Below are 25097 nucleotides of genomic sequence, written 5' to 3'. Positions count from 1 at the left end.
CCACAGATTCCCCTGGGGACGTGCTGTGGTCGTCACTTCCCGAGCACGGCTTGTGGGGGAAGGCTGCTTCTCTCTTCCAGCCTAGTTGGAGCACGCTTTGAATTTTATCCAACCTCTGACCCACATCTGATAATAATCAAACCATATTTGTTACAACAACAAGGCTCGTTAGGAGGCTGGCTCCGCTCGGGGTGGGGGGGAGGAGACAGCACTTAGTTAATGCCAATGACCTCATCTCATGTGATGTCATTCAAAGGAAAAACACTGAAGTCACTCACATATGGCTCAGCCTGGGGTTTTTCAGCCCATAAAGCTTCAGATTTTCAAAGGCACAATACATGCCCCCCCTTCTCTCCCCCGCTTACTATAATCCTGAATGATTTTCTGGAGGCCTGGGCTCAGAGCAATAAACTCGTAAGGAGCTGTGTGGAGATGTATTAAGCAGTTCTGCGGGTGGGAAGCGGGGGACAAGTAATTTTCTCCCGCAGAACAAATGCAAAGAAGAAAATACATCACTCCCCACCTGCTTCAGAGGCCCCTAGAGATGGCTAGACCCCCAGTGAGACCAGGAAGGGCTATTCCCACATGTCCCTTCTTGCTGGAGTTTTGCATGTGAGGAGGCTTTGGCAGAGGGTACATCTCCTCCAGAGCATGGTCCTGCTTTGCTGGGACCAGGCAGATAACTCCATCTGACATGGCCACGCACAGGTGTGAGCAGCCCAGTGCCAGCAGCCCCTTTTCCTGCCAGCTGTTGGGACCCATTCATCGTCAGCTGTTTGGGACCACTCCAGGATGAGCATCCTCCAGGGTGATGCTCTCAGTGGAGACATTAAGGGACAAGATGAGCTCGTCATTAGGGACCTGCTATCTCTTCCCCCGCTCTGCCCTGCACCAAAGAGCCCCCGACAAGTTATTTAATCTTTTGTGACTCAGTTTCCCTCTTGGGAATCTGAGATCATGGCATTGCCCTTCCTGGTGCTGGGGTTCAGAGTTAAACCTCGCCCAGGGGATGCACGTTGGTCCTGCCAAGGGCCGCTGTGCGGAGGGGGTGCAGCCGTGGGGTGCCCTTACGGTACGAGGAGCAGCAGGGAGCCGGGATGGAGTGCGGTGCTGCATCCCCCCTTCGTTGTGGGGGTTTGATCGCACACCGCCCCGGCAGGTGCTAAAACGAGGTGTGGGCATGAGCTTCCTCCCACCGCGTTCCCGTGCCCGTATTAGCTGCGCGGGGCCAGAGCCGGCGCGGTGCAGCGATCCTTCTCCCGCTGCGGGGGGCTTTGGGCAGGCGAGAAAATCGCGGTTGCGCCTTTAAGCGGGGAGCGAAGCATATGTCAGCCCGGCGTTGTGCTGCGTGTCTGTGTGCTGAGTAAGGAATGCGGCCGCATGCCTGACCCGTTAGCTATGAGCGCGGTACGGGCGCGCAGCGAGCGCGGCGGCGGATGGGGCGGCTGCTCCCGGGCTGAGCTCACTCGGGCTGCAGCGGGCGGCGAAGAGGGGGGCGGCCGGGGAAAGGGGGCTTCGCCGAGCCCCCCTACCCCGCTCGGCTTTTTTTTAATGGTTTTTATTTTTTCAGCCTGAAGGCTGGAGCCGGGGGGAGGCTGGCATTGCTCTGCTGCAGGGGCGCTTTTTTGGTTTTTTTAGTATTTTGTTTGCCCGCCAGCTGTTGTTTGGCGACGGTGAGAGGTGCCTCCGCGAGCCGCAGCCCAGCTGCCTGGATGCCCGTGGATGTAATGATTGCTCCCTCCGAGGACCAGTTCTGGACAGACATGCGCGAGGGGCAGATGAAGCTGAAAATAAGGGTGCGGAGGATGAAGGAGAGCAGGGACAAGAGAGGTTTGTCAGCCGGCCCGGCGGCTTTCCTTCCGATGGGGACGGAGCGGGAAGAGGGGGCTGCGCCGCCGGAGCCCTGCTTTGCCCGGGGGCCGGAGATCGCCTTTGCCGAGCGGCCGGCGGGGAGCGGAGCGCGGTGCTGGCCGCACAAAGAGCGCAGGCGGCTGGCGAGCGGGGAGCGTGCGGAGGGGAGCGGAGCGGAGCCATGGCCGGTCCCCAGCTAGGGACGATGCGGGGATGCTCGGGAGCTGCGCGGAGAGGGCAGCCCCTTCAGGCAGGTGAGCGGCTGCCTGCAGCGGGCAGAAGCATCTGCAGCGGCCCCGGCTCTAGGCAGCCCTCGCACCCGAGCGGGGGCCGGTGAGACCGCCTGGCCGCGGGCACCGCTCCGGGCTCCCCGGAACCCTTCGCCGTCCGGACGAGCTTGGCGAGGGCGCGGACGGAGCGGAGAAGGGCAGGAGGAAAGCTGCGGGAGCAGGAGGATCTGCCGCCAGCATCTCTGCGCCCTCGGGCGCCGGGTTGCGGGGGCGGGGGGGCACCGGGCAGAGGAGAGGGCGCGGGGCGAGGACGGGCGAGGAGGGCGCGGAGAACAAGGGGCCATCGGCTCAGGGCGCCGCGCTGCTGCCCGCACACAGGCACTGCCCGCCGGAGCCATTTCGCTTCCCCGGCGCTGCTCTGCCTGCCCATGTTGGGTGGTTTCTTTCAGAAAGGGGTTTTGCAGTGCTTACACCCCCCAGTGACAGGGCGAAGGGCACGCGGAGGAAGGGGATATTAACTGGAGCAGCTTAAAAATACGCCGAGCCTGGGATGACCTAGATTACCGAAGGGTTGAATCAAGCAACTTCCCCTCCATCACCACTTAAAATGGGAGGCTGCTAAAAGTGCCTGACAGGTTTTTGTGGCATGAAGCACATAACCCAGTGATGGTGTCATTAGTAATAAGTCACTCCTGGAAATGACACATTTTTCTTTACTTAGAACGAGTAAGGCTGGTCCAAAGCAGGCACAGTCACCAGAGGAAAATCAAGCTCAACAGCTCGAGGAGTGTGTCCGTGGTTGTGTAGGCGGAGGGCTTCCTTTCTGCTGCTTTTCTTTTTTTTAAAGATGTTTTCTGTTTCTTTGGGAGAATGGGAGCAGGCTCTGGGACCAGCCTGGAAGGCATGGGGGCTGGCACAGGTTGGGAGGCAGCAGGGCACTGTAGCAGCAGATGGACAGAGGCTGCTCGGGGTGACCGTTGGGGAAACAGGGAATGCACATGAATCCATAATAGGGCTGATTCATCGGCTTTCTCATCCCCACTGCCTGGGAGAAAAAAAAAAAAAAAAAAAAAAACACAAAAACGAGCCAACAGTGGGGTGATGAAATTTTGTGCCGAATGAGGGGATGGTAAAACCTGGGCAGGGGGCTGGGGGAGTGGAAAAAGAGACTGGTTGAAAACTGGACATATCTCTCCAATGCGCTGAGATGGGGGGACACGAATGAGCATCGGCCAGGAGAGGGCAAGCTGGGCAGGCTGCGGAGCACCAGGATTTCACCAGGCTTGTGGGAAGGATGCGCAAGCAAATGGGCTGTGTCCACATCAGGCATTGCTGGAAGGATGGGCTGAATCAAAGGGGACTACAGTACCCGGGGAAACAGTGAGGCTGGAGGCAGGGGGAAAATTCAGACACATCCCAGGCAGCAGGAAATGCTGACAAAGCCCCGGAGCTCCCTGGAGCACAGTGAGTAAGGGTGGCTGTAAGCAGTGTTTCATCATCCCGCCCGGCTTAGCTGCCGGCTCCAACAGGCTCCCACCCAGCACGAGAGCCAGGGAGATGGCGTTTGCAAAGAGGGATTTTCCCAGCGACTCTGGGGGTTGATGCCTGCCAGGCTCCTCCATTTTCTGTCCTTCAATTCAACCTGCGGCAGAGATGCTCGGCCGAGGACTAAGGCTCATTGTCATAAGCAGGCTGAGCATAAAGCAGGTGAGGGCTGGGGTTTTGCAGGTCCCCCCAGCTCTTGTCATCTCCTGCTGTACCTCAGTTCAGCAAGGTGCTTTAACAAACACTTGGGGATGGATGGGTCAGAGTGCTGGGAGCAGCATGTCCCCCGAGGGGCTGGGCTGATGGAGAGGGGGTATCCAGGCACCACCCTGGCCACCAAGACAAGCAGTGATGAGGGAGCCATGCCGGCGTGGCGGCTGCTCCAGCAGCAAGCCGAGGCGCGTGCTCGCTTGCATGCCCCGCTGCTCCTTGCCACGTGCCGCCCTGGCAGCAGCTCCCAGCCACCACAGGCATTTTAATGAGAGCTGGGCAGAGCCTGGACTCTCTCAGCCCCCTCAGCTGCCAGGAGCTCTAGCGGGGCAGAGGGTCTCCAGCACAGGCACGGGCGTGAAACCTCTTGGTGAGGCTGCAGGCTGCCGCAAAACCTCTGGCAGCTGCTTGGGAAGCCGCTCTCTGAACAGCTCCGGCTGCTGCTCTCCAACTCTCATTATTGCAGCCATGAGGATGGGCTGTAAAACACATCTTTAATAGCCCTGCAGGTCTCCTTCTAGCTTCCGGTGTGACAGCTGGAGGTGAGGAGTGGGGGGGTGGCAGCTGCTGGCCCAGGAGGGATTTCCAGCTCCGGATCCCCTCCTCCTTGCTGCCACAAACTGATGGCACAGCAGTTGTGACATGTCACCTCTGCCCTGTGTTTTGGTGGGGATCTTTGAGCCTGCAATGCATAGGGGAGGCTGCTGAATAGGACATGCTGCTCAGTGTGTCTCTAGGGGAACTTCTATGAGACTCATGGGGCTGGGGGTGTTCAAGAGGCATGTGGCTCTCTTAAAGAGCAGGTTTGGGGTGAGGCAGGTGCCCTGGGTAGCCCTTTTGCAGCTTTTTGCTGTCATCAGGGCACAGCACTAAGGCCAGAGCTGTTGGGATTTTTCAGAGGCCTCTGAATGAGGTGGTGAGTCCATGGGGCTGGAGATGAATGTGCAGAGTGCAACCATCAGAGCAAGGTATAAGAGGTTTCTCAAGCCCCAGCTCCACTTTACACCTCCAGCCTAAAAAGATGGCCTCAGTGCAGGGAAGGACACAGGGAACAACAGGGAGCTGGGATGTCCATGCTTCATGTGTCCCACACCTTCCTTTTATCCTCAGCAGTGTCTCTGTTAGCATCTCATGCAGCTTAATGGATTGTAAATCCCTAAAGCCAAGGCTTACCACCAGAAGAAAATAATGCCACACCACATCCCTGTCCCTAGCCAGGACTTTGTCACCCTCTGTGTCACCTTCTCTGCACCACCACTGCTGCCCAGCCTTGGCAGAGAAGGGCACAGTGCAACTCACAGGTGTCAGTGACCCAGCTATGACTAGGATGTCCCCAGAAACCAGCTGGTGACAGCCAGGGCAGTGGAGACTTCTCCAGCTGTGTCAGGGTCCCAGCTCAGGAGTGCATCTCTGTCTTTACACCTTGTAATCTCCTTCCCTGTCTGTTTTTGTTCACTTTGGTTGCAGCCGTAGGCAGGCACTGGTGCAGGGCCTGGCAGAGGGCAGAGCCTCCTCCCTGTGCCCTTTGCTGCTGGAGGGGAGGAGTCACACAGCTCCCAACAGCTGCAGCAGTAGTGCAGGTACCACAGGAGCCTGCTCAAAGATGCTGCTGGCATCCTGTCCTCCCTGGTGGACAGGCTCAGGGAGATTGCCAGGCTCTCTGCCTTCCCTCTGCAGCATCTGTTCTCACAATAAATCCAGTTTCACTGGTGGTTATCATAGATGTTCAGCTGGAAAATGTGCAGAGGGGAGGGCCTGGCAGAGATGGGGATAGGGGAGAAGTTGTGGTGTTTTCCCCTCTCCTCTGTTTGACAGAAGGGCCATGCAGAGCAGGGCTGTGGGTTGGCCCAGAGGGGTCTCTGCAGGACACAGCAGGAGGTGGAAGGGTGGTCAGCACCCTGTGAGAGAAACCTTGGGTGAGGGAGATACAAGGTCCCCGTTGTTGCACTCTTCTGGCACTAAGTTGCTGCAACACCCTGTGCCTCAGTGTGATTTTCACTTACAGGAGGGTGATTTTCACTTCCTAGGCCTCCTAGAACTGGTCTGATGCTGGTTCTTGGCTCCTCTTTCCTCCATTTTCAGCAGCAGCAGTGAAAGCATCCCCACTTTTGTTCTGGTTCCCTTCCCTTCCAGTTCCCAGTTCTCTTCCTGGGCATCATTGCTGCCTCAGGTAATTGCAGTAGGCAGGCAGGCAGTGTTTTTTCCAGAGAATGGTTTTGAGAGCCCTCCATGCTGGAACCAGGAGCAGCTCACTGGGCTGTGCCACACAAGGACCAGCTCCTTGCCAACAAGCCCTCACCAGGGTCGGGGAGCACCCAAAAGAAACCAGAGATCCCCAAACACCTGCACCATGACAGATACAAATCCTTCCTAGGCTTGATTCCACACGTGCCAAGAGAAATGGTGCTCCTGGCCTGAGCATTGTGAATAAAAGAGGAAAGGTTAGAACTGGTGCTACCCTGGCTCCTCACCTCATTGTGCTCTGCTGCTCTCTCCCAGCAAAACCTGGGATCCATGGCCTGGGGCATAGAGGGGAGGGAAGCCCAAGTATCAGTTGGAGCCCAGCCAGGGACATTCACTGCCTTTGGGATTGTTTGAAGAGCTGCTTCACTTTCTAAAAATGAAAGGCACGCGGGAGCAGCCGCTGCAGGGTGGGGTGAGCGTCGCTTCCATGTTGGGATGGTGTCAAGTACCTGGCCCCATCTCTAGGGTTTCCCCCAAGCCCAGACTGCCCTCAGCAGCTGCAAGTATGGGGGAGATGAGGACAGGGGGACTGGGAGCATGCCTGGATTCCCAGACACTGGGCTGAGGCTTTGCTTAGGACAAGTGAGCTGAGCTATGGGCATCATTTCAGGTGGCAGCATCCTCCAGTTGTGGCAGCCTGCCCAGGTAGGCACTGCAGCTGGGGATGCTGCTGCCACTCTCCAGACTCCCTGCCTGCTTCACAGCCCCCTTAGCTCCTGCCTGGATTTCCCCAGGCAGAGGATCTGCTGCCAGCTGAGTGTGGTGGGCACAGGCAATGGGCAGCGAGCAGCATGCCCTGACCTGCTTGAACTATGAGATCACCTTAAAGAGCCATACAGACCCATCCACTGCCCTGGGCAGCTCCTGATGGATGTGAGTGAGTGCACATAGGCTGGGCACCTATGGACCAGAGCAGGCACTGATCCCTGGGGCTGCATTTGTGTGCGCCCTGCTCCCCAAAAACGTGTTGTGTTCCTTCAAGAAAAATTCCCATGTTGTTTCACACAAGCCCGGGGTCAGATCTGTGCCCCACTCAAGCTCAAGTGCTGCAGGCTTCTCTAGGGGCAGCTGAAGGAAATACTTCCCAAGGGTTTCTGCCCCAGCATCCCCCAGGCATCAGCACAGGGCAAAGCAGGGAGGTCACATGTGTCCATGCAGAGCTCTGGCTAGCGATGGACAGCCCTTGGCAAGGGGGCCACACTGCAGGGATGAGCAGTAACCAGAGCTATGCTGCACCTGTGCTGGGCCTCCTGCTTTTGCTCTGATTTAATGTCCCAGTTGAGGGGTGATGTCATTTCGGAGGGAGCAAGAGAAAAAGAAGTGCTGGAAAAGATAAGGTGCTTTAACTCTACCCCTCCTGTCTTGACTGGGTTTTAAAGCTGGGAGGTGTGTTAGCTGCCAGACAAGAAAACAGAGGGGAGGAAAGAGGTTTGTTGAAGGACACTTTTTCCTTAGGCCAGTGGGAGCTGACACCAGGAGGTGCTGAGGTGGAGTGTGATGCAGGACTTCGGATGTTCCCAAGTGGTGTGAGCATGATTTTGTGCACTGCTTTGGCTTCTCCATCACCTTCATCTCACAAACATGTCAGATGAGTTGTCTGCAGCACCAGTCATGCCCCTCTAGAGTGTGGGTGCCACACCAGCAACCAGAAGGGTGCTCCAGGATGATCAGCAGAAATGTTGCCAAAGTGCTGGAGAAGGTAAACTGAGAATATGCCAAGGCTGCCCTGCTTCCAAAGGGGAGAGGGACTGGCTTGTTAAAAGGTCTTGTTAAGCTGTGGAGATGGGCCAGGGATTCTCAGGGTGCTCAGTCCAGAGACTTGGGCTTTCAGAAGGATCTCGTGGGAGCATACTGGTCCCTTTGACAGTCAAAGGCACTCGAGCCCTCAAGTCCTCTCTGCCCTTTGGGTGATGTCAAGCTGCATCTGCTCATTCACATAACTGGGAAAACCTCAAGGGAGACTTGAGGCAGATATGACTCAAGCTCCTCTCCATTGCATGAAGCTGCCACCCAGATGTCCTCAGCTGGAGGGGAGTGGAATTAGGCCACTGCCAGCCAGACCTGGCTCTGTCCTGGAGTATAGGATCAGCAAGTGAGAGCAAATCAGGATCAGTGGTCTTATGCAACTGTGCAGGACATGCAACTGCACTGGGAGTTTTTCAGCTCTCCTTGCTGCCTGCTGTGCAAGCAGGGCAAGGGCAGCCCTGCTCAAGCTTTCAGGACTGGCTCTCAGGCTTTTGACCATGCCAGACACTGTGACAATACCTCTGGCTGTCACATGCCAGCTACTGCAACCTCAGCTGGGGGTTTTCTTTCAACACTGGGTTTCAAGATGCTCAGGCTGAGTGTGACTGCCCAACAGCCCAGTTCAGTAAACTGGACACTGCTTGCTGCCACATTCAGCAAGGTCAGAGCATGAGAAACAGCAGTGGCCTGCAAGTATCGTTATGGCACCATGGTGTGTCAGAAATCATGGGCTTGGCAGGGCTGGGCAGAGGGGGTGTCTCTCAGAAATCATGATGTGATCACAAAGTGTAGCCAGTGCAGAAAGGTTTGGGCTGACCTCCCAGGCCCCAGGAGCTTTGTGTCTCAGTGGGCTGGCTTGTTGTCATCCTGCCCTGATAGATTTTGGTATCAGAACGTGATCCTGTCCTCAGAATAGTAGGGAGCCAAGAAAAAGACTGTCTCTTCCTGTTATTTGTCTGAATGAAGTTGAGAAGAGCCAGCTTCATTGGTGAGGGTGTGGGATGCCTCACATGTGCATTTAATATCCAGCTGTGACAGGGAGAAGTCAGAGCTGGTTCTCCATTCCTTTCTGTGTGTGTGTCATGGCCATCACAATGTATGTGCCCTGGTTGGTGGTGGCTGGTGGCTTCTTGCCCCTGGAGGCTCTGTCCTCAGGGCTGCAGGGTTATCCCCACTTTGTCCCCAGCCTGGGCCTCAGGATGCCAGCTACTGATGACCTCAGCCGTGCTGCTCCAAGCTCAATGTCCCCATTTTCTCCACAGGAGGCTTTGCCACCTTCTCCTCCTGCTTCCCAGGGCTCTGTGAGGGGAAGCCAGCTGCCATCCTGCCGATGAGCATCTCCCAGCCGTGCTTGCCTGTGGCCAACGTTGGCCCCACGCGCATCCTGCCACATCTCTACCTGGGCTCCCAGAAGGATGTCCTGAACAAGGTACAGCCCTCTTGAGGGGACACGTCTGCCCTGTCCCACTGGGGACCCCTGTCATGCAGAGGGTTGAAGCTATTAAGGATTCCTCTCCTTCCCAGTGGGAAGATCGCACAGTGCCCTTTAAAAGGTGCCAGAAAGGCTGTTCTGTGATGTCACACCAGGGAAGGAATTTTGTTTAAAGGAAAAGTAATGATGAGAAGAAAGAGGAATTGTAGATAAAGTGCTGCCAAGCATCTGCCTACTGCAGCCATGAGGGAGCCAGCCAGGCGTCCTCATCCATGGCATGCAGGGAGGGAGGGAGACCATGACACCAGACTGGAGTTGGAGACAGAAAGGAGGGAGAGAGAAATTATGCACAGGGAGTAGAAGGAAAGGAAAGAAAAAAATGACAAGAATGTGAGCCTGGGAGCTGGACTGGCTCCATCAAGCCTGCTGGAAGGGCAGGAATGGGCCACTGGAGACACAGGGCTGAAATCCTGGGGCCAAAATCTTGAGCAGCCAATGCCAGGCAGGGAAATCGATGGTTTCCTTCCCTCCCTACCTCCTTGGAGGGTTTTGTCCATGTTTTGGAACTGTTTTCTGCCATCCCCACAATGTGGCCATGTGCTGGAGAAGAGAAGCATTGCCCACACAAGGCCTCACAGTTGTCTATGGATAGAGCATCTTCTGGCCACACTGGTTAATGTAGGGTGCTACCAGTGACTCATTCCACCCTGTTGGTGAGATGTCTCCTTTCTCCCTCAGCTGATACATTCACAGCATTCAGAGTTTTTGCTATTTTTTTTTTCTTGTATTTTCCTATTTCTCTCATACAGGGGTTGTTGGGTTTTTCCCTCTGGAACTCCTTTCCAGGTGTCTTTGGCCTTGCTCACTTTACTTAGACCAAAATAAAGATCTGCTGAGGTTGAAACCTGTGTCATCTAAATTGATACAATCTTTTCAGCCGATCTCTGCTGTATTATCATCAACTAGGAGACCCACAGGAGAAAATGCTGGGATGGGAGAAGGCAGGGAGCGTGCATGGCAAGACAGACCTTCAGTACATGGTGAGGGCTGAACTCAGCTGATCATTTGATGGCTTCTTTCCCACCAGGACCTGATGACACAGAATGGGATAAGCTATGTCCTAAATGCCAGCAACTCCTGTCCCAAGCCAGACTTCATCTGTGATAGTCACTTCATGCGCATTCCTGTCAATGACAACTACTGTGAGAAGCTGCTTCCCTGGCTGGACAAGTCCATTGAATTCATTGGTGAGCTTTTCTTATGGTTGCAGACCCTCCAATTCTCAGCCTTCACAACCTGAACTCTTCTGTCCTCCCTGGTCTTGCTCGCAGCAACTGTTGTCCTGTCACGCAAAGGGGCTGGGGCTTGGAGAGGGAGGCTGGAACCATTTTGCTCACCATCATTGTTCACTCTGTTTCCTCTGCCATGCTCCAGACAAAGCCAAGGTGTCCAGCTGCCAGGTGATTGTGCACTGCTTGGCTGGGATCTCCCGGTCAGCCACCATTGCCATTGCCTACATCATGAAGACCATGGGTATGTCATCAGATGATGCTTACAGGTGAGTTTTCCCCTGAGGGTACTGGGGGGTTATGCCAGTATGCTTCACCCCAGGGAAGGAAAGCAGGCTGAGCCCAGAAGGAGAGGGTCAGGGCACCTAGAAGCTCTGTCTTGCCTTGGTTGGGTCCCAGTAAAACCAAACCAAACCTCCCGTCATGAAATGCATGCAACAAGGAATGGTTGGGAGTGGTAAAAGGGAGTGGGGAGGCAGTGCCAGCTCTAAACCTCAGACATCTCAAGGCCCTGTGATTCCCCAAGATCCTTTTCTTTGGAGAGTCTGGTCAGAAGGTTCTTGATGATGCCTCTTCTCCCTAAAGAGGCTGAGAGAGGAGGGGTTGCCCGCTGAAGGACCAAGCACCAACGGGGCTGTCTGTGCCTCTCGGCAGGTTTGTTAAGGACCGTCGCCCATCCATCTCGCCCAACTTCAACTTCCTGGGCCAGCTCCTGGAGTACGAGAGGAGCCTGAAGCTCCTCAAGGCCCTGAAGTCCAAGGGCGACTGGAGCGAGGGGGATGCGCAGCAGGACCCAGCAGAGGTGGCTGAGAGCAGCCGGCATCCCCCAACACCTACCTCAGAGAAGGCCGAGGATGTGCCGAGGAGCACCGGCTCGGCGTCCCCCACCAGTGACCCCGAGCGGCAGGGCGGGACCCCAAAGGTCCTGTCACCCACCAGCCTGCAGCAGGGGCTCAATGGCCTGCACCTCTCCTCCGAGCGCATCCAGGACACCAACCGCCTGAAGCGCTCCTTCTCCCTGGACATCAAGTCCGCCTACTCCCCCGGCCTGCGGCAGGACCCCCCTGGGCCCCCTGGACCTGGGGAAGCCCCCAAACTCTGCAAGCTGGACAGCCCCTCGGGCTCGGGCAGCCTGAGCCCCTTCTCCCCAGGGGCGGACAGCCCTGACCGGCCCACGGGGCCCGAGCTGCTGCTGGAGGCCAAGGTGAGGCAGCGGCGGAAGCACCGGCATGCAGCGGGCTCGCCGGCCCACGGGCTCAGCCTCAACGTCGGCGGGACCTGCGCCACGCGCAAGAGCCCCGGCGCCGAGGACGGGCTGCCCCCGCGGCTCGGCCAGCCGCCCGCCGCGCCCGGCGCCGCCACCAATGCCTGGAGCGGGGTGCACCTGGAGTCCCCCAGCGCTGCCTCGGGCGAGGCTGGCTGGTACTTCGGCAAGGACTCCGGCAGCGCTGGCGGCAGCACGGGCGGGGGCCTGTTTGCCAGCGCCGGCCCGTACCCGCCGCCATTCGGCTGCGGCGCAGCGGCGGCCGGGTGCGAGATCAGACTGAGGGACAAGGCGCGGGCCGAGCCACGGGACGGGCGGCACAGCTGGCATGAGGAGGCCGGCGCCGAGAAGCAATTCAAGCGAAGGAGCTGCCAGATGGAATTCGAGGAGACCATGTCCGAGGGCAGGGCTCGGGAAGAGCTGGGCAAAATCAGCAAACAGTCCAGCTTTTCGGGCAGCATGGAGATCATCGAGGTGTCCTGACACTCATCCGGGGTGCCTGGAGACCTGGGACGGGGCTGGGGAGGGGGGATATTTAAGCCGGGGGGAGCGGGAAGGGGGGCGGTGGGCTCGGGGCGTGTATTTATACTTGCGCGTGCATTTTCGGGAGCGCAAGCGCTGAAACCGAAGCGAAGGTGGACGAGTCTTTCCAGAGTCGGGAAACATAGCGGCGGATGCTCAGTGTCCCTCCTGCACTCACCCTGGTCCTTCCCCGCCCATCCCCAGGGCGCCCCAGCCCTCAGAGACCCCACACTCAAAATTCGGGCCTAAAACTCAAGTGGGAAGAGTTGGGGAAGTGGCAGGGATTGCAGTTTCGGCTGTGGTGATGGGGCACAGCACCTGGAGGGGGGACCACAGCTGCCCCTTCCCTGCACCCTGGTGCACTAAGCATGCTCCGCTGTGTTTCTCTGGCTCAGTATCCTAAAAATGCTGCACTGGAGCAGCCCTATACATATATAAATATATATTATATATAATATAAAGAAAAAAAACCCGAAAACACACACACAAAAGAAAAGGTAAATGGTTTTACTGCAATTTTTATTGAGACGTAAATAATATTTCAATTTTTTTGTTTTGTTTTTAATTTATTGAAGCTGTTCATTCTGGCAATGATTTGCAGACAATGTGGGGCGGTACTTTCAGCTCTATTTTTATTGTGTATGGTATTTAAATCTGAAATACGAGTTTCTAAGCAATATCTGAGGCCTGTGGCTCCTTCTATAGTTAATGTCCACAACATAGATTTCCCCTTTCTCTCTGGGCATACCAGCAAGGGGACAGGAGACTCTTCTGGGCACTTTTTCTAGAAATGAACAAGTAAATGAGCAAACCATAAAACCTTCTTATGACACAAACTGAGCCAGAAAACTCTTCTGGAAGCTGCTGCCTCTTCTTCCCACCTTGGTCTGTGTTTCTCCTCATCTCCATCCCAGCCATTACCACCGTCCCAGCCATCATCCCGTCCCAGGCATTGTCCCCATCCTGGCCGTCACACAATCCCAGTCATACCTCCTCTCTTCCCCTCCCCTCCTTTTGGCTGCCCATCCTTGCTGGAGGGGGAGAGGTGGGAGTCACCTGAAGTGGATGGAAGGCTGCAGGATGTCACCTCCAGCTGCGTGGGGAAGGTGTCAGAAGCTGCCACAGCAGAAGAGAGATGGGAGGCTGGTGGTAGTTGGGATTTCTTGTTGGGAGGTTCTTGCCTGCCTGCCCCAGCCCTTCAGCTCCCCCTCACCTCAGCTACCTTGCTTGGCAGGTATGGGCACCACTCTCCCTTTGGGGGCGGCAGTTCTTCTGGCTTCCCACATCCTTTGTTCCACACCTGAGAAACTCAGGGGCAGCGCGTTTGCTGGTGCTGGGACTCTCCTGGTCCTGTTGCCCTCCAGGCCAGCTCCCCTCCATCCAGCGGATGATAAGCTGTCCAGACATGAAGCTCTGCAAGCACATGGAGGGGCACAAGTGACTTGTTTTTGGAGATGGTTGGCTGCTTCCTCCCATCTGGTGGGAGGCCAAGCTCTTGCCCCCAAACCCCAATGTCAGGATTGCTGAGAAGCTGCTTTCTGAAGCTGGAGGCACTGAGCTGCCTCCACTGCAAAGCACATCTCTCCCTGCAGCTCTCTTCGCTTTCTCCTTTGTCTCGCACTAGTTTGCAAAGCTGATACCTCAGGGGTCTATGTTCGTGCATGTCTGTGTCCTGTGTCATCCTTGCAGTGTTGTTTTCTTTTTCTTTTCTGGGTCCACATGGTTTCTCTCCCTTTCCCTTGTTCCTCCTCTTGTCATTCGTTTCTATCTTTAAATCAAACTACCCATGACAAAACCAAATGATCTCAGGTTTAAAACTGAACATAAAGCAGAGGCGTGAGGAGCTGCAATCACACGAGGAGGGGCTGCTCGCTTCAGCTCGTCGCTTCCTCAGCCACCTCTGTGTTTGCAGTGGAGGCAAGTCTCCCTGGAGACTCCTTGCTCTCTTCCGGCTTTAGTTTTTCTGCTTTTCCATGGAGCTCTTTGGTGAGATGCTGGGGACCCCCACATGCTCCTGGGTCGTTCCCCACAGTGTGGCAGGGAGGGATGGGGGTGGCTGGAGAGCCACGGACCACCTGCTCCCCTCCCCACATCACTTTGGATGAGAGTGAGAGAGCTCAGAGTCAGTCCTGAAAAGCCTACCACCACCCATCACTGCCTCCAGCAACCACCTCAAACCTGCTCAGTGTTGCCAACCTGAACATTGCTCTCTTCTCATCGTGAAGCAGTGATGACACTATTTCCTAAACTCCCTTTCTGGACTCCAGAAGGCATTTAGGTCCATCCCATGAGCCAGGCAGCTATTTCAGGAGCTCCACTTGCAGCAGGCTGTCCTAAGCAGGCATCAGTGTCAAGTCCAAGGAGGGAGAAGAAGAAGGCTTCATCCTTCCTCTGGTGCCTCCTCGCTGGGCATAGTGTTAGTGTCACCTGCCTCCTGTCCAAGGAGTCTGGTCCTCCTTCCCCTTCTCTGGCCTCAGTGGTGGCGTCTCTTCCCAAGCATGCCAGTGGTGATTGTCTGCTGATCTCTGCCCCGTAGCACTCAGTCCCTGCCCATCCCATGGTCCTCCAGGGTTGGTGCCAGCATGGACTTACTGAGCTCAGGTCAGGCAAGTTGCTGGCAGGAGCTGGTGTAGGTTTGAGCAATGGAGAGAGGTTAAATGGCTTCCCAAGGAATGTAATAGAAAGGACAACAGGTGGCCAAAACCAGGTGGGGAGATGAGACAAAGCACTAGCAAGCTCCCATCTCATTCCTCCTGTTAAGTGACACAGTGTGTTGCAAGCGCCAAAAAGGAGATGGAGCTGCTGACCTGAAGTCAGGAAGGAGAGGGCGCATTTTGCAAATGAGACCCTGAATGTCTGCAAAGAGGCAGTGGTTTGCTTTTTGTCATCTACACTCTGCCATCGCCTGGATGCTTCTGAGACTTGTTTGAGGTTTTACACACTGTGGACTCCTCTCTTCTCTGAAATCAGAACAAAGATAAGTATATTTTAAGATTTGTAGATCATAGATATTCATGACCCACCTCTGCAGCCTTTGCATTCATCCCTCTCCTTTACATTGGGCATGTGCATCAGAAACCCTCATATATACAATATTTTAAGTCTATATCCAGAAAATAAGCCTTGATGGAGCAGCCCTGCCCAAGTGTCTCCTGCCCATCCTGATCCAAAGCCATCAGGGTCACCAAGTGGCATGCAATTAACTTATTTTTTTTTTTAATCTAACTCTGTCTAATGAACCACTTTGTCCATGAGTCAGAGAGCTGTGAATTGTCATGAGGACGGATGTGCTGGGTGGTAATCCTCCACATCATCTGTCAGCCAAGTCTTTTTTGTGGGCTCTCACAGCCAGCTGACCCATCCCAAAGCCTCACTGGAACCAAAAGTCACCTTTCCATGCCGATCTGATGAGGGTGCATTCATTTGTAGGGACCTACAGAGGTGGAAGTGTGAGCAGAGGAGAGGAAAGGTCTCTTCTTTCAAGGGAGGAACCAACAAAGCTGCTGAGTATCCGATGGCAATGCCTGCACTTACCACCACGTGAAGGACTGAGCAAATCAAAGCTCTCCTTCAGATTAGAAAGGACATTTTGCTCCTTTCCCTCCAGCCTCTGCCTGTCCTCAGGGCTGAGCCTCCCGGCCACCTCTGTCCCAGCTGAGCAAAGCTGGCAGGAGGGCAGTGATCAGGTTGGCAACACTGAGCCAAAGGCTTGGGTCAGAGCAGGCTCGTCCCTGGCCTCAGCAGCAGCACCCCCAGCCCCTGCTGCTTTCCCAGCCCTTCCCTTTGTCTGCTTGTTTCTTTAGATGTCCATCCCCGTTACATCTGCCCCTTAGGAGACAATGCCCCTCAGAAACCCCTCCTGCTGTCCCCTTTCCCCTCCCATTCTTAATACTAATGATAATAAGCTATCAGTGTTGTCATTGCAATCTATGAATGATAGATTTGAGTATTTATGATTATTATTATGATTATTATGGTTATGATTCTGTACTTTTTTGCTTCTTACTCTTTGTATGTTGCTCTTTGTTTCTCTGTTGTGAATAAAAGCAAGGCCCCATCTCACCTTCTCTCTGCTCCCCGCAGCCCGGCTGCGGCTGACTCCCAGCTGCCCCAAGCCTCAGGAGGCAAACCCTTGTCAGAGGAGCTGGAGGGAGGTGCTTCCTGAGGATATAAAGGCACCCAAACCCGGGGCAGATCCATTCCCTTAACTCTTCCCTTCCCGCAGCTCCTCTCCCCCATACACGTTCCTGCCCATCTTTGCAAGAGGCAGGAACCCACTGGCACCAACAACAGAGGATTAAATGGTAAAAGCTTAAAGCTTTAAGGAGCATTGGCCAGGCATCCAGTTCATGGAGTCAGCTCCCTCCAGGTCATGGTCCTCTCACCTTCTCCAGCTGGCTGCAGCTGCAGGCTGCATCTTCACCCACAGGGGCTTCTTGCCCTGGCATCACACCTGCTTTGCAAAGCTGTCCTGCTCAGCTGAGCTGGGGACATTGGCTGCTGCTTTAGCCACGTGCCCTGGCCTTCCTGGGCTTGAGTGTCCTCCTCATGCTGGTGATTCCCCTGCCCAGGAGCAGCACAGCCTGGAGAAGACACATGGACAGTGCTAGAACAAGCCCAGTGGCAGAGCCACAAGCAGACATGTGAGAGGCCTCTGGTACCTGGAGGGATTTAGACAGGCTGGGAATAGCTCCCAGCATGGGCCTTGGTGTGGTCTTTATCAAACACTGATAAATCGTGGTGTCATAAGCAGACAGACACTGGTGCTGGTTTTTTGCACCCATTGCCTGTGCTCCTTGTACAACCTGGAGCTTTTCAGATGACTGTAAGGTGTAGGAGGAGACATTAGGGGAAGGGAAGAGGACCCCCATCTGCACTGTGGTACAAAACGCTCCCTGTACTGCGCCAGCCCCATGAAGAGTCATTTTCATTTGCGGCGTTTAACACTGCCCTTCTCCAAGTGGCCCAGGCACAGTTTCTTGTCTCTGTCATGACTTCGCTTTGTCATGGGTTGGGGTCCTTCTCATCATGCTGTGCTGAACACATTTCCAAGGTTGCTCTGTGACCACACTGGAGAGGAGAGAGCTCAGGTCTCACCCCTCTCTTGGGGGACCCTGGTAGATCTCTGTTGGGGTCCCAGTCCAGCATCACCCTTCCTACCTCACCTGCCTTTGGAGCAGCCGTGGGACAGGGAGGGAGCAGGCAGGCTCCGACCATGCCGGGACTGGCCCTCTTCTCCCTTCCTCATCCCTGTAGGATCAGACCCTTCCTCAGCAAGCACAACACAGAGAGGGGGTCTGTACCCACCCTGGTGTACCTGGGGACTCCCAAGCATGGAAGAGAGGGTCTGGCCTCCAGCCCCACCACACTCCCTTCCTCGCTGTCCATTCGGCCAGTGCCAGCGTCGGAGCCGGGGAGAGACTCTGCCCCTGCCTCGTCTTTATTTATTTATTACCAGAGGCTGTAAACAGCAGTGCTTTTCTACCCTCTACTTTCTTTTCCTTTCTTTTGTATTTTGGAACAACGTGTTGTAATAAATACCCGAATAGGTGTTTTAACAGCTGGTGTCAGCCTTGGTTTTTGAGGGTCAGACTTTCTCAGGATGGGGCTCTTTGGGAGTCTGGGGAGGGCAGTGGACCTTTGGTTGCAGTGCTGGGGCCTAGAGCTGGTGGAGAGCTGGACATAGAGGCAGACCTGGGCTCAGCCAGACCTGGATGCACAGCCAGACCCGTGTGTATGCACAGGGCCCAGCAGCTGAAAGCTGCAGCTGCACTAATTCAAAGCAGAAGTAAGGCTCATGGCTGAGAGAGTAGTGGCATAAAACTTAATGGGGGCATTCATGGGCACTCATACTGCAAACTGCCACTCTAGGGGCTCTGAAGCTGTAGTCAGGTGTCTAAGCATCCCCTTTCTAATGGAAAGGACTGTCCCTGTCCTGCTCCATATGGGGACACGTGTACATAATGGTACAGATCACCAGGCTAAAGAGCACAAAGATATGCACTGTTTGCATTGAAATATACTATTGTTGGTTTTATTATTGTTATTACTATCATTATTATTATTTTGCTTCCCAGCTGTGCTCTGCTCCCACCTTGCTCCTGACACAATAGCAACATGTAGCCACACACTTGCTGTGCACTACAGCAAAACACTATAAACATTCCCTCCTCACCCATGGCAAACTGAGCCATGCTGTGCTCAGGGGCAGCTGGCAGGAGCCAAGCAGCAGCCCCATTTTGACTGGACTGTGCCCAAGTGGAGGCTGGTGGAGGCATTTCCCTGCTCCCCCCTGCAGCAGGTTTGCTTTGGAGGGAGGAGAAGGCGTGAGCAGGCTCCCTGCAGCTCTGGTTCCAGAAAGCCTCAGCACTTATTGACGTGTATGCAGAAGGGACATCCATCCTCACAGCTGCTTTCTACAGGCTGGGCTAAACCCCTGTGTCTTTTATAAATGCATTCCCCTTATCCAGCTGCAACTGCTGGGTGTTTTGTAAAGCTTCACAAAACTACTGCCATCACCTGCTGTTGGGGTAGAAGCTCAGTGTGCAGCTTTGGCCTCCTGTGCATCTGACACCCCTAGCAGCTCCAGAGAGGCTGTTTGTCCTCCTCTCTCAACCACTTGTTGCCATATGTGACATGGGAAGGGACAATTATTTAATAGAGAAACATGAACACTGCTCCCATCTCCCTCCCAATTTACCTGCCCCTGGCTTAGTTTTTCCAAACTCACTACCCAGGGGAAGAGTAGTGCTGCAGTAGAGTCCCCAGAGTTGATGTCTTGTGTCACTATCTCCACAGGCACAATTAAATCCTCTCATGTTTCACAGAGGCACTCCCTCCGTGCCAGGGGACTGGCAGCAGCAACCAGGTGGGAGGAAACCCAGGTGAAGCTGCTCTTACCTGGGGCAGTAGGTGTGTAGAGGCTCTGTCCCCTGGCAGAGGCACCCATGGGTGTGCAGCCAGCACAGCTTCCTCCCCTCTCCTCTTGTTCCTCATGGTTTGCACAGCACAAACCATTACTGCAACGAGAAACCCAGGAACGTCCTTTTTCCAGCTCTCTGGCTTTTATTGACTCAGAAAGGCTGCCAAGCCTATAAATAAATGTTCCTTGAGCTAAATATAGCAGCCACTGAAATAGGCTGCTGGCTATTTATTTAGCTTGTGGCCTCTTTGAAAGCCTGCCAGTCCATACTGCCTTTACCTTCATGCCGTCCCACCCGGGGCTGTGGCCACCCACCACGGGGGCATGGCTGAGTCAGCACGGGGAGAAGGGGTCACAAAGAGTCAGCCCCAGCTCTGCAGGGCAGGAGAGCCAGGGTGACAAGGTCTGGCAGCTGGAGGAGCTCTGGCACCCTGTATCTCTGCCCAGAGAGCTGGGGGTCCCCAGGAGGGACATTTGCTGGAGCAGTCAGGCATGGCTGAACCAGTCACAAGCCAGTCTCCTCTCCTGTGAGGACTTGGTGTCTTTTTCCAGCACCAGAGCCTGGAAAAGAGAATCTATCTGTCATATCCCCCAGGCTTTCCAGCATTAGGTGGTGTGCATTGCTTTTCCACACTTAGCAGGAACATAAATACTCCTGGTGCACAGAGCTGCTGTGTGTTAGGACACTTAGGACAGCCAGGGGCATGAATTGACCCCCACCCTTGCACCCCTACTTGAGCCAGGACACTCAAACTCATAAGCTGTGCTGTGGCTCTGACCTGATCTGTGGCCTCAGCTGCTGGGTGGTCTCGAGGCATTGTTGCACCCATGTCCCCTCCAGGGGCTATCCCACCTCGTGGTGTATCTGGGAGCAGCCTGGGAGATGCCCTTTGCCACACTGGTGAGATGAGCCCTTATTAGGGCCCCACACTCAGAGAGGCTCCCTGGGATGCATGTTCCTCCAGGGTACTGCTGGTTGTGCATTGATGCAAGAAGGGGTGGCCTTCACCTCTCAAAGGCTGATGGAAACAAGGTGAGTACTGCTCTGTGCTGTAGACACTCTTCTACACCCTGAGCCTGACAGGAATGGGATGCTGCTTTCCTTGGGCTGTGAGGAATTCACTGCAGCTGCGTGCCAGCCAAGGGAAAAACCCCGTCACTCCCTGGAAAGCCACATTTGCTCCTGGAGCAATCCAAGAACATTAATAATGTTTAGCACTTACAGAGGGTTTTGCTAAACATGAGCTAATCCTTACAACACCCATGGGAAGGAGAAAAGTAATTATTGTTATTGGACTTAATTTTTCCTTTTCCATGTACCCCTGCAGATGGGGGTCCAGAGAGCTCTGGAAATGAGAGAAGAACCCACTCATCCCAGCTTGTACAAATAGGAAACCTGGAGCCAGGATGGAGCAGGTTATTTGCCAAAGGCCACCCAGGAAGGCAGAGTTGGAGCCTCTGTGGAGTGAAGGGGGGCTGGGGGGGAATTCTTGCTCCCAGTCTTTCTCCTACACACCAGAATATAATTCCGCAACTGATAGGGTAATTCTGGTCCCTTCAGATCCTCACCTGCAGGATCTGCAGCATCTGCAGGATACCCATTGTTGTAATCTTTGCTGCAGTCCCAGCTCTCTGGCTCTTCTCCTTTCTCTGCAGCACTCTTCTCAGGGGTTCCTCTTGGGCTCTTGACCCACCCCTATTTATCTCAGTTACCCTCACGAGCCACAGCTGTTGCCCAACTAAGGACCCTGCAGCTGCAGCTCGTTTGGAGTAACCTAGACACACACAGATCTTACAATACAACATGTATTCAGGCCCCCACATTTCCCCCCTTTTCTTTTAACAATTTCACAATAACAATATACATACAGTTCCAGCTCTCAGGCTGCCACAGCTCTCGGCTGTCTTAGATGTAACCATAGAATATATACATATCCCTGTACAGTCCCAGCTCTCAGGCTGCCACAGCTCTCGGCTGTCCTTAGATGTTCCAAGGCTCTTTTCCTTAAAGGCCATATTCTTGCAGCTTTCTGCTGCTACAGCTCCTTAATTCAAAGGCCATATTATGTTCTACAGTCCCAGCTCTCAGGCTGCCACAGCTCTCGGCTGTCCTATCTTTTATAGTCCCAGCTCTCTGGCTGCTACTCCAAAGTCCCAGCTCTCAGGCTGATATTCCAAAGTCCCAGCTCTCAGGCTGATATTCCATAGTCCCAGCTCTCGGCTGTCACAGCTCTCGGCTGTCCTTAGATGTTCCAAGGCTCTTTTCCTTAAAGGCCATATTCTTGCAGCTTTCTGCTGCTACAGCTCCTTAATTCAAAGGCCATATTATGTTTATGTTCTACAGTCCCAGCTCTCAGGCTGCCACAGCTCTCGGCTGTCCTATCTTTTATAGTCCCAGCTCTCTGGCTGCCACACCAAAGTCCCAGCTCTCGGGCTGATATTCCAAAGTCCCAGCTCTCAGGCTGATATTCCAAAGTCCCAGCTCTCAGGCTGATATTCCAAAGTCCCAGCTCTCGGCTGTCACAGCTCTCGGCTGTCTGGGGGATTCCATACCTTCTCTCTCTTGATGTTTGGCTGCATGTTCGTCTTCACACGGGGCCACCAATTGTTGTAATCTTTGCTGCAGTCCCAGCTCTCTGGCTCTTCTCCTTTCTCTGCAGCACTCTTCTCAGGGGTTCCTCTTGGGCTCTTGACCCACCCCTATTTATCTCAGTTACCCTCACGAGCCACAGCTGTTGCCCAACTAAGGACCCTGCAGCTGCAGCTCGTTTGGAGTAACCTAGACACACACAGATCTTACAATACAACATGTATTCAGGCCCCCACATTTCCCCCCTTTTCTTTTAACAATTTCACAATAACAATATACATACAGTTCCAGCTCTCAGGCTGCCACAGCTCTCGGCTGTCTTAGATGTAACCATAGAATATATACATATCCCTGTACAGTCCCAGCTCTCAGGCTGCCACAGCTCTCGGCTGTCCTTAGATGTTCCAAGGCTCTTTTCCTTAAAGGCCATATTCTTGCAGCTTTCTGCTGCTACAGCTCCTTAATTCAAAGGCCATATTATGTTCTACAGTCCCAGCTCTCAGGCTGCCACAGCTCTCGGCTGTCCTTAGATGTTCCAAGGCTCTTTTCCTTAAAGGCCATATTCTTGCAGCTTTCTGCTGCTACAGCTCCTTAATTCAAAGGCCATATTATGTTTATGTTCTACAGTCCCAGCTCTCAGGCTGCCACAGCTCTCGGCTGTCCTATCTTTTATAGTCCCAGCTCTCTGGCTGCCACACCAAAGTCCCAGCTCACTGGCTGCTATTCCATAGTCCCAGCTCTCGGCTGTCACAACTCTCGGCTGTCTGGGGGATTCCATACCTTCTGTCTCTTGATGTTTGGCTGCATATTCGTCCTCACACGGGGCACCAATTGTTGTAATCTTTGCTGCAGTCCCAGCTCTCTGGCTCTTCTCCTTTCTCTGCAGCACTCTTCTCAGGGGTTCCTCTTGGGCTCTTGACCCACCCCTATTTATCTCAGTTACCCTCACGAGCCACAGCTGTTGCCCAACTAAGGACCCTGCAGCTGCAGCTCGTTTGGAGTAACCTAGACACACACAGATCTTACAATACAACATGTATTCAGGCCCCCACACCCATGGGACGCAGATGTTCTGTATTGCTGCTTACCTTCCTGTCCACAATGTCCCTTCTCAAGGTGGTTAGAGAGATACCCTGCCCTCCATGGCAGAAGGTGCTGACAAGGCTGATGAGCAGATCGATTGGAGCACGACTGCAGCAAGTCACAAAATTCCCACACAGAGTGACCTCCCCTTCTGGAATAACAGCCCCAGACCTGCTGCCATGGGTGGTAGATTCCACCAGCCCTCAGCCACTGTGGAGTGGCCTCCACAGCTGTGGCCAGAGCACCCCAGAGTGGGAAAGGAGCTGATGGGATGGTTGTGGGGCTTGTGCCAGCCATGTGGCATTGGGACAAGGCTGGCTTAGAGGGCTGAGATGCTACTGGGGTCCCTCCAGGCGCACAGAGGGTCTGCACTAGGATGCCCCAGGTTAAAGTGGAGACCAAAATGAGGGTCAGCTGCTTCCCTGGGTCTTTTGCAGAGAGGAAGGGCAGCTTTAGGGGGTTCCATAAAGCCATCAATGCTCCCTGGCCACACTCCTCAGCTGAAACCCAGGCACTGGGTGTCTGAGTGGAAATATTGTCTGTCGGCAGTACCCAGATGATGTCATTTAGTTTTCCAGGCTTCTGGGCTGAGCCAGCAGCTCGAGCCAGTATGACTGGAGATTCTTTATTTAGAAGGAGCCCAAGTGCAACTGAGTCCAGGTCTTTGCAGCACCCCTCTGCCACCTCCCTTCCCTGCTGATGCAATCCCACTGGCAGCAGGGACATCAGGATGCCTGAGAAGAGGTGGTTCAAAATGGGACCTTGCCAGGCAGGTGGGAAAGGGAGATGCTGTTAGGGGCAGGTGAGGGTGATGCTTAGTCTGTGCTACTAGATGTTCCCAGGCAGAGGAATCTCCAGCTCCCTCTGGGCAATGCACTTGTCCCTCCAGGTGTCCTTTTACCTCCCTTCAACTCCCTGAGAAATTTGTCCTGTGCTCCCCAGCATGGCAGCAGTGGTCATCCTCCTCATCCTCACTCTTGTCATCTCCAGTCTGGGTTACTGCAACTGAGCCTCAGGCTGGCTTTTGAGGGCTTTCTAGCTGGAAATCAAATATTTTCCCCCTGTGACACCCCTTAACCTGTCTGCTCTCCCTCAGCAGCATCTCCTGACAAGCGAGTGCTAAGAATAGCCCTGCATCTGGCTCCAGGCTGGTGCTGTTTGCTCAGTGACTCAGAGCTGGCCAGGCAGGCACTTACTCAAAAGGCCCCATTACTCATCTGTCTGCATTGCCCCAAGGATGGGGTTTGTGTCTCTCGTTCTCCTCTCCTTTAAAGATACTTTATTTATTTCTATTTAATAAAGCCACCATGCACAAGGAGATGTAGTTTTCCTGCTGTAGATTTACCTCTAAATACGTGTGCCCTGACCCAAAATGCTGCAACCCCTACAGATCACACTGGCAGCCCAGCATTGCTCCTTCTCACTGCCTTGCCAGGAAGGAGCTGTGCTGGCAGGAACAGGCCAAATGATAATGCCTCCCAAAATTGCATTTTGTGGCACCAGAGTAACGATGAAAACAAAAATTCTCTCCTGAAGAAACCATCTGTGTTGAATACCAGCATGGATGTGACTGTGCCCAAATCCAGCTGGCCTCTCAGATGCCCACGGCATGACCCAGCTGCTCCCATCTTGCCCACAGCCCACACTAATTGCAATCCTCCTTCCTCTCCACAGAGTGTGTCACTGCCCACTGGGCAAAGCACCTCAGCAAATAAAAAAATGCCTCAATTAAAAAAAAAAAAAGTGGCTTCATTTCCAAACAACAAAAAGGCAGCATCTTCCTCATCTGGTTTGCTCCCCTGAGGCATCCTGTGAGTCACAGCCAGTCGTGCTGGGAGCAGAGCTGCATCCTGAGCAGGGCACATCTGTGTTTGCAAGGCACTGCCTCACCAGCACTGCCAGGGAGGACACAGGCATGGCTGCTTGGGATCAGGAAAGCGTGGCATTGGCAGAGGAATTGGAGGTTTGTGGGAATGGCATTTTGTTCTCTTTCTGCTGCTTCAGCCCCATAGTTTCCCTTTTTTGCCATTCTTCAGGTTTTTCTTCCAGTTTTTCCAATCCTGCTGCTTCATGGCATCACTCTTCAACCCTGCTGTCACAGGGATCCCAGCACTCTGCTCCAAGATGCTTCATGAAGCCTCAACAGCACCTAGAGGGCCTCCTGAGAGC

The 25097-nt window shown here is 54.3% G+C and overlaps 1 protein-coding gene across 6 annotated transcripts in view; it reads left to right on the top strand.

The window, feature by feature from the left end:
- The window catches only part of DUSP8 (dual specificity phosphatase 8), a 47068-nt gene extending 29177 nt beyond the window's left edge, over positions 1-17891 (top strand). For 4 of the 6 annotated variants that reach the window (XM_074543305.1, XM_074543306.1, XM_005486552.4 and 1 more), the window contains exons 4-7: positions 9089-9255; positions 10346-10505; positions 10693-10816; positions 11202-17891. In XM_074543305.1, coding sequence (XP_074399406.1) covers positions 9089-9255; positions 10346-10505; positions 10693-10816; positions 11202-12294 — 1544 coding nt within the window. In that variant the 3' untranslated portion in view covers positions 12295-17891. Of the gene's footprint in view, positions 1-1310; positions 1364-1657; positions 1831-1851; positions 2106-9088; positions 9256-10345; positions 10506-10692; positions 10817-11201 lie in introns of those variants that run through there. The other 2 variants (XM_005486553.4, XM_026793142.2) reach the window with 2 other exon arrangements.
- The last annotated feature ends 7206 nt before the right edge of the window (positions 17892-25097 follow it).

Source organism: Zonotrichia albicollis, chromosome 6, assembly GCF_047830755.1.
Source record: "Zonotrichia albicollis isolate bZonAlb1 chromosome 6, bZonAlb1.hap1, whole genome shotgun sequence".
In the NCBI taxonomy this organism is placed as follows: domain Eukaryota; kingdom Metazoa; phylum Chordata; class Aves; order Passeriformes; family Passerellidae; genus Zonotrichia; species Zonotrichia albicollis.
The sequence above is the reverse complement of the archived record's forward strand: the minus strand, read 5'-3'. Positions and strand labels throughout refer to the sequence as shown.